The following is a 14094-nucleotide window of genomic DNA, read 5'->3' as shown; positions in this document are numbered from 1 at the left end:
TTAAATTGGCAAGATAATGTTAGAAAAATGCTTTATAACATCTTTATTTTATTAAGCATTTGTGTGCTGTGGAAGCACTGAAATACCCCGTTATGGAGTAATATTAGTGAAGTTAATGTACATTAAGTGTACTAGTCCTAGACAAAGATCCAGTAGGCTTCTATAAGAGATATCTGGCAGAAAGGTGAGAGATTGTTTTTCCTACTGCACCTATTGGATGTTTATACTCTGAATTTTATTGCTTGCTGAAGCATGACTGTTTAAAAAGCCACATAGGCTATAGCACTCAAAAAGTAATGGTATTTTTTCTCTTTGGAATAAAATAAAAATATATGTCATTTTTTTCCACATAACTTTGTGAAAAATGGATGAACAAATGCATTCTTTCTTTGCTTCTTTCTTGCTGAATGGCCTTTTCTCTGACACTGTGCAAAAGGTTTCTACCAATTTATAACAACTTCATGGTTTTTGTATTTCGTCTGGGTTTGTGAGTAGAGTTCTAGATGACAGCTTTTCTGTGTGTGCTCTGAAAATACTTCATATTTTGAGTTATTATGATGATATCCTTAACTTCAATTTGTGCTTTTTAAGGAGAGTGATTTTTAAAATGACAGTTGTTCTTCGATGTTATTCATTGTATACTTTTTTAAATGACCTGACTGTGAGAATTTAGCTGCTTATTGCAGTAGGAGTCAGTTTTTTTATTCTATCTTCATTTGTTTTGAGTTTTTTCAGTTTTTTTTCTGGGGGGTGGGGGCTGTGTTTTTGTTTGGGGTTTGGGTTTTGATTTTTTTTTTCCTAATTCAGTCAGTGGGGAGCTTTGTTCTCTGGCTCATCTCTGACTGAAGGTTACGTGCATACCCACTTCTGGAACTAGTAAATGTATAAACAGACCAAGCTAGCTGCCTGTTTTTGTCCTGCTTGTCACACATGGTTGTAGAAAGTAATTTGCTTTGTTGCTAACCTGATTTATTCTCAATAATACCAATTTTTATGTTTTTCTCTGATTCAAAAGAATGCAGTAACTGGTAAAATTGTGCTGGGCTACAGTGAAGCCTTTGTGACCCACGTGACCCAGTATTAAATTAAACCTAAACCCAAACCTATAACTGAGAAACCTGCAACTTGGGTGATGGTGAATAATTCTAATTTTCTTTATCAACTCACAAGACTGTCATGTGTTCTTTCTCATTGTAATCAATTTTGTGTCTTGTATCAAAGCAAGAGTGGACACATCTCTAATACAAGATATGCACCTGTCTGATTTTTGATGTTATAGGCATCTTTGGGTTTCTATGCCACAGAACAAGAACTAGCTATTTTCTCAGGCTTTTGCTTTTATTAAATTAGGTAACAGTAAAAGTTGTTTTACATTGTCTGGGATTTTTTTATTTTTAGCCTTGTTTTCATTAGAACCTATTTACGAATAGTCTTTTGGTACTGTTTTTAATGTTAAAATTAACTCAGTTTTTAAATTTGGTTATCATTGAATCTGATTTTTTTAAATATTTGTCACAAAATACATATATTTCAATAGCAATGCAAGCACTTTTCATATGGGAATTTGTAAGAATTCTATCAAATGTAAAACCATATTGAGTTGTGGGCTATTTCTTTTGAGAAGTGCCACCAGTATTAGGTGCCAGTACAGGACATAAAGGCAGTTAGAAATTTGAATAAGAAGTGTCATCATCATCTTTTCTTTGGTGAAGATATTCTGTAAGTTTCCATCTATTCCATGCAGTCTCAGTTTCATATAAAGAAAATATCTGTGTTTTCTGACAAGCAAAGGTCTGGCATAAAGATTTATTAAATGAGCACATCTTTCCACATCTGTGGCATGATAATTTTGAAACATAATGAAGGCCAGGGATGTTATACCACTGTTAATTGTTCCTTCTGATTTATAGTCACTTCACATGCAGAGCAGACTGTGTATCCTAGGGTCCTGTTTATTAGCGTGAAAGGACCCCATGGAACACAAAACAGAAACACAGTCACATTGGAAAAATGTGGGTTAGAGCTGCACAGCTATTGAGATTAAATAAAATTATTTATAAAATGTTATTTAACTGCTGGTTTCAGAAGCGCTTTTTAGAGTTCAACTTACACCTACAAAATAGGAAAATATAGCATCTGTTACTGAGGAAAAACAGGTTACCCAGTGAGACAATAGTAAAGGAGAAGGTGGAATCCGAATCCTGTCTCCCTTTACTTCATTACAGTTGTTAAATTTACCATCAATTCAGCAAGAAAGCAGTAGAGGTTTCATTTCCTTGTTCAAAAGCTTCAATCAGAAAAAAATCCACAAAAGTACCTAAAGGCTGATTTGTAAAATTAGATTTTAAAAAGACAGCATTTTTATGTGATATAATCCCCTTATCTGTATAGTAATGACATCACTTAGATGATCATGCATCTTCCCCATTCTGCAGCAAATAAGCAGCTCTTAAGTGTTATAAAGTTCTGCCTTTTTTCCTTAAAGATAGCATAGCTTGTCTGTGCAAACTGAACTTAAATATTTATGTTTCCTTTTGTTTATGTATTGGTGTTTGTAATCAATGACTGTCCTCATACTCAGTTGTGTAGATTAATTAGATTATATCTCTCCCAGTTCAGGGAATGTACAACTAGGTTACTGATGTGGACAGGTTTCCCAAGGTGGGTTCTTTCCTGTATTGCAAATAGGCATGAAATTGTTCCTGTCCTGGCTAGAACACTGCTGTCCAAGGAAATCCAGCTCTTACTTATTACCTTCTGCCAGCCTGTTGTATTCAAGGGGTCGGTGTGGCTTATCTGGGGAGGAGCCAGCACAGTACCAAAAGCTCTAAGAGAGGTTCCTCTGTCCTTACATCGCCATGATCAAATGTTACTGAGATTCAGTATTTTTCATGTTTGTTCATTGTCTGGCTTGCAGGTTTTGTGGCATCTGAAATTGTTTCAATGTATTACTGTAATTTAGACTTTTTACTCATGTATTAACTTAGTTTTGCTCCATTCTGCATCTGTTTCTCTGCACAATGTGCTTCTGAGTGCCCTTCAAACCCATGTGACGCGTGTCCTCTGGGCTCAAACTTAGTGCTTCTCCAAACAGCAAGAAGAGGGGGTTGAACACCCTGGTGTTGAACTTTTTTCCTGCATAGGAGGCTCTGACTGAGTGGAGTCAGTTCACTTTACAGAGTTGAGGAAAGGGAAACAGCAAGTTGCCCTGACAAAGGGAAACAGCAAGTTGCCCTGACTTAGAGACATCCTCAGGACAAATACTGCTTGGCTGCAGTTAACATAGTTCAGGAAGGGAGATGGACAATGCAGAAGAGCTTTCTAAAAGACAATTTACACATTAGAATTTAGAATTTAGTCTAGAATAGTAAATAATAGCAATATTAATGTATCCATAGAAATATAAGCAATATATAAAATTGTACTACTTTGGATAATTAGAGAAATTAGGTTTGAATCTGTTTTTCTAATTAATATATTTTGAGTACAGCTAACAGTAAGTTACGGAAAGCTGTGGATATCAGAAGCCAATAACAAAGTAACTACATTAACAAGACCTATTGTATTAATAATATATGATATGGTTTATCTTGTTTTGTCCTTTGTTAATTCTGTGTTTGAATTTGCAAACTTGAGGATTCTCAGAATTCTCACAATTCTTCTGATTTCTTGAGTAGCTTTTAGTATTTTTTGCATTTATAATAATCTTCTCTTGGGATTACATTATCCCTAGGCAGTGACTGCTTTTGTTTGAAAGAGGAGTTGCAAATGTCAGAAACCATACACTGGAAAAAATAGGAGCAGAAGCTGTTGTGTTTTCTGTTAATTGGATATAGAGTTGAAAGATATTTCTTTCCTTCCATTTTAATGTCTTGTTTGTGCTGAGCAAAAAGAGCTCTACAGCCTTGTGGGTTATGTTAGAAGCTAGACGTGTGTGGCCTTTCACTGTGCACTGAAGTGTTTTATATAGCACAGTTAAATAACCTTGAAAAATTTACTTTTTTGGCAATGAAAATGCAGATATATCCTAAATCATACAAAGTTATAAGCCTACCTTTGTGAATAGTCAAGATAGACTGGTGTTCTATTGTTATGACTTCCATTTTCTTTTTCACACACAGAATTTTTGTCAAAGCTGTGAGAAATATACTGTCCTGTTCCAAACAATACGAAGGTGCTGGAATTAGCAGTTATGTATACCAAAAGATTCCATGTAGTGACTTCCACATAGAGCTGCACAGCCAAGCCCACAGCACTGAATTATGCATGGCATTTTTAATGGTGGAACAAAAGGAGCAGCAGAAGGAAAAGCGGCAAAGTGTGTGCTGCCTTCACTGGTTATTAGGCACTAGTGTACATGCATGCAAATCCCAGGATGCTCTTTATTGAAACTCTGGTGCTGTGCTATACAAATCAAAGCTGTATGGAAGCCATACCTAATGAGGGAAGAATAAATAACAGGAGAAATCTGACAAAGGGAAGTGCAGAATGCATACCAACTTAATGTACTTTAGAGAGTGAGAAATAAAGTTCTTACATTTGGCTGGATGCTGAAAGTATCAGCTACTGTAAATATTTACTTTGCAATAATTGAAAGGATTAGTCTTATTTGTTAGTCTACAGTGATGATGCCTCTCACTGTCTATTCAGTGAAAACTGGGAGGATGTTACTAAAATTATTTACAGAAGAGCTGCTGCATTTTAAGAGGCAGCTGCATCTAAAGTCAGTTCATTGAAATTCTGTACCCTGTTGAATTTATTGCTTGCACACATTTTATATTGAAACCAAATACTTGGTGTCTGAAAGTAAAGACTGACTTAACAGACCTGCTCTGTAGGTTTTTGAATATGCAGAAGGTTTCACTAGAAAACTTGGTAAGGATTTTGTTTCAGTATTGATTTTCTTCCTCAAGTGCACCAACCCCTACACTAAACATCTTTTGAGCCTTTTGCAACAGTAGTACTAACATAGATCAAGATAATTTTTTCTAGGCCAGAATATAAAAAAATTGAAAATATTGTAGTGTAAAAAATTATTTCTGCTTACTTCACCATTTCTGGTTGTTGAGAAGAGGTCGTTGCTTGCCAGTGCTGTCAGGCTTTAAGCCAATGCCAGTTTGGTGATACCAGGATGCTCCATCCATCCATCCATCCATCCATCCATCCATCCATCCATGATGCTTTATTTTTGCCTAGGAAAGGACCCACCCTGGGACTCCCAGTGCTCCTTACTGCAAAAGCAATCTTGTCTCTTCTCATATGCAGACTTAACCCTGCATAGAGTCCCCACCACTCCCCTCCCCCTACCTGTGCAGTTCAGCCATTTCTCACCAGCTCCCTCCTTGCCAGCCTGGAGAATCCAACAGTGCCTTGCATCACTGTCTGTAGCATCTGCCAGCTACTGATGCTGTTGCCTGTCACAAGCAGCAATTTCTTATGTCAGGGTCAATAGTTTCCCATATCCTGCGGCTTCCCTTAACCTCTGACCAGGCCCTGATGAGTGCCCTCAATGTTGGCCTGCAGGCCAAGAATTTGCTTCTTGGCCATTGTAACCACCTGTTGAAAGATTGTCCATCACACAGGTGGGAAATGATGTGTGTTGCTGGAGAAACTTGTTGGGAGAACAATAGACTCATCAAGTTTATTGATCCTTCTCTGGAAAATTGAGTGTAAAACTCTGTTCCCAAGTGGACTTCATTGAAATCAAATGCAACAAAGAAAGTTACTCACGTTTTTCCCCCTCAACTGCAGATTTTTTTTTTAAGAGTTACAATGCTGTGAGTATTTCAAGGTAGACAAAATTCCTGAGACCTGAAACGTAGTGAAAAAGAGAAATAAAGGCAAGCTTCAAGGGGGAGCATCCCAGAAAGGAGCAAAAAGAACCACTTTACTAACAAGCCAGGCTTGAAAATACTTGAAAAGGTAAAAGCATTTCCACAGTCATACTGCTGCTTTCCAGATATTCAAAGACTTGGGGGGGGGGAGGGGAAGGGAAGAAGTTTTTTTAGTATTTTTTTAGTATTTTTCAGTGCATGAAGACTTAATGTTAAAGGTTATTCTGTTATACTAAGCTCTGTTGTATTGCCAGCAAGCATTACTATATTACCAGCAGTTTAGTGCAGACTTGATTATTGGTATTTTGATAGCCAAACTCTAGTAGATCTAACTCAATTTCAGGCTCTCTACCATCTTCCCATTTATAATATTCAATTTTCAAAGCTATGATGTGTATTACCATTGGCAGTGCTACTGTCAATTTGTCTTGGCTTCTCTGCATGGAGTTTATTTTTATTTATTTATTTTTCCTGCAAGTCACTGTGTGCACTCAATTGGTTGCTATTTTAACAAGATCTCTGGAGAACTCCTCAGTGATGATGCATGTTAAGAAAAAAGGCAGAAAGCAATTTACTACCAAGCAGATACCAGATGAGTGGGCAAGAGTCCAGAGCTGAAAAACCTTAAACATGGAAAAGAGCTTGTTAGCATATGCTTGTGCCACACTTAGAACACATAATGAGAACAAGATCAGAGGCAAAGTTGTTATCTCACTGGAGTCAGTAGCAAGATTTGATATCAGAGAAGTGATGACTTTGTCCCTTGTGTTACTTGTGGGTCACTTAAATACATTTCTAGCATTGCAATTACTGTGTATATTTTCCTAAAAATGCCTCTTGAAATATTTATAAAGTATATTTTAAAGTGTAACTTTGTCCCAACTTTTTTTTTTTTTAACAAGACATTCATATTAATCTGGGAAAAAAGTACTGAGAGTAGAACTACTTCCATATATGCTCTCCAAAGACAAGTGCTCCTCTGTGTTTTTTATGTTATTAAGTATAATCTCGATGTGGTTGGAAATGTTAAATATAGGTGGTGTTTTGAGACACACAATCTTCTCTTTTTCAGGTGGGCCATGCACAGGTACAGCTCATGCCTCATTAACCACACCAACCAAAAGATCTTGTGACTCAGGTATGTGCTTTTTGGGATAAAGAAATTAGGTTTTGCATTGTATTGAGTAGTTATAGTTTAATAGAAAAGGGTAGTAATTGTACCTGCAAATGCCAAGTGAAAATACATAGTTACTTTGCTGACAGAAGTATACCTATAAAAGGATTAGTATGGCAGATAGTTCATCTGAGAATCCTGTTAAACATAATTCTATAAATACACTCTGTTTTCAGTTAATCTTTGTAAAAACAAGACATACAGGAGTAATCTGTTTAAGTCTAATGATTGTGACAGCGTTCTGGAAATCCTGCCCTTGAAATGCAAAGTATTGAGTAGAAAACTGTTGTGAGTACATTGACTTTCCCTGATTGAAGATGCAGTCTGATCTTTGCTTTGAGACTAAATTTTACCTGCTTTGAGTCCTTTTTGATGCCTTTATTTTTATATGCAGGATGTAGATGGATAATGTCTCACAGAGCTGGTATTAGGAGTGACTTGTTAGGTCATTGCCAGGCTGAAGTCACTGCTTCTGAATCAGATCTGTCCTGAGGAACCACATCTGCACTCATTCAGTCAGGCAGCCAAGTTACCTGCACTGGCTCAGGTCTTCTGCAGGCTTTGGTTTTGTGTGGATTAAGGAAAACTCACATGATTCTTAGACCACTCTTGGAAGCCATAATCTCCTGGGGAGCAGTGGGTGTGTAGGTAGTGGTAATGTTCTTGCAGTCTATGTTTCCAAAATAATTTTTGCCTATATTTGCATTTATGTGCAGAAAGGAAGGGTATTCCAGTTTGAGTAAGGGCCCTTGCTCTTTAAGGAGTTCAGGGGAAATTTCATCTGAAGTCATTCTTTCAAAAAGTCTTTCAAGTCACTATTTGTGCTGAACTGTAGTTATTCCACAGGTGTTGTTAGCTTGCAGCAGATGTGTGGTGATACAAGTTGGCTTGTTCTGCAGTGAAGGAAGGTTACAGAGAAGCTGCTTGAACTTGCTCTTGCTGCAGAGGCAGAGTTCTCAAGTAGGACATGATAATCTGTGACAGTGAGTGTTTTTTGCCAAAGAACTGACTTTGGAACTGGAAGATAGTTCTTCAAAACAGGGAGACTGGATTTTCTTTTCTGTGTAGCCATGGATGTGTATCTAAACAAGATGGAATGTTTGCCACTGTATCCCTTGAAAATGAATCTGCTTTGCTCACAGTATTTCTAAATGGTATTTTCTTTATATGTTAGCTGTTGTAATGTTTAGCTGGTTTTCATGGCAGAGTAATTTAAAAGCTTGCTGTGGTGCTACAGATACAGTAAACTGAAAGTACTGTTGGAAATTTTTGTGTGTGTGTGCTTAGCAAAAAGAAATGTAAGTTCATTATTTGGAGTGTGAAATGGTACAGTAAAGGCTCCTTGGAGTGAAGCAGATGAAACCACAAGACATTTTGAAAAATGTCTTGGCTAACTTTGCTCAGTAGTTCTTTTATTTTCAGTTTGTGCTCTTGTTTGGTCTGTACGTGCTTTTATGTTTTTCATTTAGTGTGTTTTGCAAGAAAAGGAGATGACCTTAATTTGATACCACAACTTTAATCTTCAGTCAGCTAAATCTACTGATTTTGAATTACCTCAATTTCTCTTGAGGTTCTTAAATTATTTGCTCAGTAATCTACATATTATCTTTATAGTCCCTTACATGAATAAACTGGGTACCAGGAGTTAGGTATCTTCTCCTTCAAGATCTTGAATTTTCAGCAAACTTTCATCTTTAAAATAAACTACCATGTTGTCATGAGAATTGACAAAAAAACATTGGCTGCAAAATATTACCCAGAAGTGCTGTGACATCTTCAGGCATGAGCAGCATACTGTGTGGGTGAACATTTGTCAGGGTTTAACCACAAGGCCAAAACACAGCCCCATTATCTACTGTGAAGAAAATTAACTCTATCCCAGTCAAATCCAGCACATTCTTTCACACTGGAATCACTTCAGCTTCCCAGGAAGCTACTTAAATGATGCAAGTAGTATTTGTCAACACTACACATTGTTCATAAGCCTATTTTCTGTAAGTATCCTATGTTTCTTATGCTTGGAAGAGCTTTGAGGAAAAAATGTTGCATTGGATTTTATCTGTGTAGTTCTGTTCACCCTTCAGCATAGTTTATCCCCGAAGTTCCCTAGATCAGCATTTAAGACAGAAAATTAGAAATTTGACCTACTTACTTTATATGTAAGTTTCCCTTGGAATATTAAGGAAGGAGACAAACCTTTCATATTTTATCAGCATGAGTGTAACAATCGAAGAAAGATCAAAACAATAAATCTGCCAAGGTAAAGGAAAAGTTCTCATAGAGAAAAAAGAGATTTTACCTAATGTGCTTGTCAACCTGCATGCTGTAAGAGCTGTTCTGATAAAAAATAGTATTATGACACCAAATAGTGGGGTTTTTCCTCCTGTTCACCAGAATCATTGCTGTGGTAAAAGTATTTCTATTCCAGTGTACCCACAGGACAGGGATTATAATGAAAAAAATGAATAAAGCCTTGCAATCGTTAGTTTGGATGATGCCTCAAAGGCTTCTGAGTGCTGGCAGTCTGAAGATTTTGTAGGAAGAAAGATGGGGCTGTGTGGTTCAGTGTATAGCTTCTTATGCATTTTGATTTGTTTCCTAATGGGTGGGTAATGTGATGATTGATGGCAGGTACTGGGAGGCTTCCTCTAGTACAGGGCATCCACATCCCATTTGTATCAGGTGCTCTTGTTGGGAAAGTGCACTAGCAAGTAGCATATTACTCTTGTTTTTCTGCTGTACAACTTTAATGATGATTTACTACACAACTCTAAACAGCCTGATTTTATAACATTTTTATGCAGCTTAAAGAAACCTGGAAAAAAATGGATCGAACTGAGTATGCTGAGTATGCTCACTTAATTTTTAATTGTGCAGTAGAGAAGGTGGTAGAAACAGGCAGATAAAATGTGGTAATGATGCAATCAATTCATACATTATATTCATAAAGTTGGTGAGGTTTAAGTACTTTATTTCTCAGTAGCAGTTCATCAGAGATGTGCATCTGTAATATTTTGTATAGTTATATGTGTAGATAGTGTTTTCTAGTTTAAAAATTGAGTCTAGAAGATGGAAATAATTATTTCACTGCTGAGTAAAGTGGTTAAATAGGGCTGTGGTTCTTTTTGAAGTTTTGAATTTATTGATGTTCTTGTAGTAAGATATGTGCTTACTTGTAACATTGCCAGGAATCCAAATACATTGAGGTTGAACCTCCACAACTGAGAGGACACCCTTTGAGGAGATGTAGGAAGGTCAGGCTATGAAAATAGAAGTACAGAGATTTTGAGCCTGAGCTAAAACCATGAAATCATTACATTGATATGATAATTTTTTTAATCAATACTTATGTGTTGAGTAAGGGCAAAATGACCTCATACACCACTAATTAGATTTTTTTTTTAATTGCTCCAAAGAGTTAAGCTTCTGAGCAAAAAATACACAAAAGATTACTGAAGAGGGCTTTATAGCACCAAACCAACTTTGAGGTCTGTTTTTCATTGGTGTTTCAAGGGACTATTAAGGTGTTCTTTAGTGTGTGACTTCTGGAGGGCATTGTGTTGAAATCCAGCCTTCTTGGAGCCCTCTCACCAACAGGAAAGTGATGCTAGAGCAGCCTTTGAGCAGCATAGTAAATCACCCAGCCCTAGCAATAATAGTGCCCATTAGGGACGCTCTTCCCCCTCCCTCTGCTCAGTTTCCAGCTGCACTAATAGAGCAGCACATCAAGCAAGGCTGTAAATAAAAGTTACAACCTAATAGGTGGGTGCTGAAGTGGAACGGACGGGAGCTGAGGCATGGAGGCCTTATTGCTACTCATCAGCAATTACAAACAGGATGAAGTGCCTGGGACTGGCACTGATGTGGCAGGAGCTGATGGAGGCTGGGGGGTGACACCAAACTGTGATCAGATGATGGATGGTGATGGCTTTTTACTGCCTCAGCTTATTGCCTGTTTCTGTGACATGCTGGATTGTCTGTTCCATGCTCCCGTGTCTATCTGGATGGACAGATTGGTTTCCTCTCCTCCTGGTTACCTAAGAGCCTTCTCAAAGTGTTATGATTATTGTAGATTAAAATCCTCCTAGTGGTAAGGATCATAATAGTCATAGCAGTAAACAAAATTAAGGACTTGCTCTAATTTTATGATTTATTTCCACTATTGCCTTTCTCAGCTTTACAAAGCCCTCCTTGTTCATTAAAAATAATGGATATGGTTCACCTGAACTTTCTTTTACACTGAAGGCATTCCATGATTTTAGACTAATTGAGTTAGTTGGAGAATCTAAAGAGATGGGTTTGGGGTCAATACATCAAAAAGTTTGTTAAAAGTCAGCTATAGCTGTGATGATCCTTGCCTCTGAGTTTAAAAACTTCAGCTGTTTCTGGGAAGGTTTATAAGGGCTTGTTAGCACACAATTTTTTTTTTTTTGTAAAAAAGTATTTCTTGATTTTTATCTATCACAGTCTAGCACATTTCTGTGCTAGACATCTAAATCATCGCTTTACTAAACTGCAGTGAAAAAAATGCCTTGAATTTTAGTCTGTATTTCCTTTGAACTAAACACAAGTTTTGCAAGCATCTTCATAGTTCATACATTAATCACTCATGCTGTTTACTTTTGAAGAGAATTTTCTTCCAAGTTGTGGATAAAAACACAGCATTCAGAAATGAAAAGGCATGCAGCAGCATGACAGCATGTGAAAACAGTGACTCCTGTCCCTTTCTGTTCAGCACAGGGAGGATAAAATAAATAGATTATTTTTCTGTCATCTTATGGTATTTGGAGAGGAATACTGCTGCTGTGTTGAAGTACACTAAACTAAGATGAATGGAAACTTTTCACAGTACTAGTTGGAAATTAACTTTCATATTTAGTGGCTCCTAGGTGTACCTTTTCTTTGCATTGATCATCAAATGAGGAAACTAGATAGCTGAGGTGGCCAAAGGGATTAAAAATGTATCATGGCTGTGAAAGCTCTCTTTCACATGCAGTATAGATAAATTACAGATACTGAACAGACATGCCAGTAATTTTTATTTAGGATTAACTCCTTTTTCTTACCAGTTTGTTGTAGTCACTCTTGAAAGAACTGTTGGCCTTAAGAAATAAAGTTAATGTTGACCTTAAGAAATAAAATTAATGTTGTGGAATAAGATAAATAGATGAGCATGATAACATATGCTTATTAATGTTTCCTATTTTATAACATTATGGTCCCAAAAACCACACTAACTGAGATCAATTCTCTTAAGACCATATAAGGCAGTTGAACATGATCTCCAAGAAAGAAAACTCCTAGGTTTAAGAAGAGTTCAATAATTTAAAAAAAACCCAAAAAAGTAAAAAAAGGAAAATAGCATAAAGGAGAGAGAAATAACCAACTTTTGCCATCCAGTTCCTGAGCAGCAGCCCCTGGCCAGGTTTCCCCCTGGTTTATATGCTGATCATGACATCCTAAGGTATGGAACATCCCTTTGGACAGTGGGGGTCAGATGTCCTGGCTGTGTCCCCTCCCAGCTTATTTTGCTCACCAGCCCTTCTCACTGGTGGGGTGAGGTGAGAGGCTGAAAAGCCCTTTACTCTGTGTAAACACTGCGTAGCAACATCTAAAACATCAGTGTGTTGTCAACATTATTCTCTCCCAAATCCAAAGCACAGCACTGCACCAGGTACTAGGAAGAAAATTCCAGAGGAAGCCAGTGGAAACCAGGACACTACGTCATGCAGAAAGTAGGATTTGGTATATGCTGGTGTGAGTGGCAGAAATGTACAATAATTCAGGTAGATTTTGATTATTCAGAGGTTCATAGGTTTTAAGAATCAATCATTTTTTCCCTTGTGGAGGAAAAAACCCCAACCTAGTAAAATAGAAGTGAAACACAGTAATCAGAATCTCTCTGTGGCTGGGGAAGAAGGGCCTCCTGGCCTGTGTGAGCTCCCAGCAGGTGCTGACACACACACCTCTGTGTCCCTCATAGTACTCCCAGCTCTCTGAGGTCATTTCAAGTTCAGCATCCTAACAAAAAAATGTCCTCCAAGTGCTTAAACTGTTATTCCCACTATCTTTATTTATCCTCTCAAATCACCCAAATTCATCTTCTTTTATCCTTTGTGCAGTTCAGATAAGCCCTTGAAACTTTTTTATTCTTCACTAAATAACCCTTATAAGACTTTCTGGGTTTGTGTAAGTCTATTTCTCAGCTTTCACATGTCTTTATCTCTTTTTGCTGCTTTTGTTTCAAATTTTTCATCTGTTTTCATTTTCAAATTCTGAATCCCATAAAAAAGAACAACTTGGAGGAAAGTGTACTTGGGTCAGTAGGACAGGATGATCTCTTGAGAGGAGTTCACATTGAATTGCCAGCCAATAAGAAAATTATTTTGAATGTCAAACTAAAGGTAACAGATGATAGGAATAAACACTGTCTGGATTAACTGTGTTAGGAACAGTATAGCTGGCTGATTAAGGGGAGAGATTTTTCCCCTCTGGTTGGCGCTGGAACAGGTACCCACAGAGGCTGTGAAGTCTTAGTCTTTGAAAATTTTTGAAAACGTACCAGGCCCTGAGCAACCTGATCCAATTTCTTTGATGTTTTACTCTGCACTTCACAGGAGGCTGGACCGCATGGCCTCCAGAAATCCCCTCCAACCTAATTTTTTCAGTGACACTAATGGAAAACAAATACGATGTGAGTCTTTAGAGATACTTAGTCTAACCTCAGTAGCATTTGTAGCACTTAATGAGAACTGAGGTCTGGAAGTACAGGCAAGCATTTAGTGCCTCAAGCACTTCAAGCTCTGTGGAGAAGAGCCAGGAGAGAGACTCTTGGAAAGGTGGGAGGGTTGGGATGGTCAGTGCAAGGCAGAGATCTGGGAGAGCAGTCCAGGCAGCAGTGTTCTCTTGGGCCATGAGCTGATAAATGACCTGTGCTTTTGTAAATGAGACTCTCGTGTCCTGAAAAAACATGTGCTGCTGCCCTCAACATTTTCTCACTACATTTTCTCTATGGGCTGATGTTTTTCAGTCTGGTTGGTGAAATTGTTGCCAAATACAAAACTATGCAATTTAAAGGTCATTGTC

General features: G+C 37.6%; 1 protein-coding gene across 3 annotated transcripts in view; it reads left to right on the top strand.

The window, feature by feature from the left end:
- ZFAND3 (zinc finger AN1-type containing 3) overlaps positions 1 to 14094 on the top strand; it is a 142215-nt gene that overhangs the window by 91199 nt on the left and 36922 nt on the right. For 2 of the 3 annotated variants that reach the window (XM_074537237.1, XM_074537235.1), the window contains one exon: positions 6907 to 6972. The exons of the other annotated variant lie outside the window; for it this stretch is intronic. In XM_074537237.1, coding sequence (XP_074393338.1) covers positions 6907 to 6972 — 66 coding nt within the window. The remainder of the gene's footprint in view (positions 1 to 6906; positions 6973 to 14094) is intronic. 3 annotated transcript variants of the gene reach the window in all.

Source organism: Zonotrichia albicollis, chromosome 3, assembly GCF_047830755.1.
Source record: "Zonotrichia albicollis isolate bZonAlb1 chromosome 3, bZonAlb1.hap1, whole genome shotgun sequence".
NCBI lineage: Eukaryota > Metazoa > Chordata > Aves > Passeriformes > Passerellidae > Zonotrichia > Zonotrichia albicollis.
This window is presented reverse-complemented; position numbering and strand designations above follow the sequence as displayed.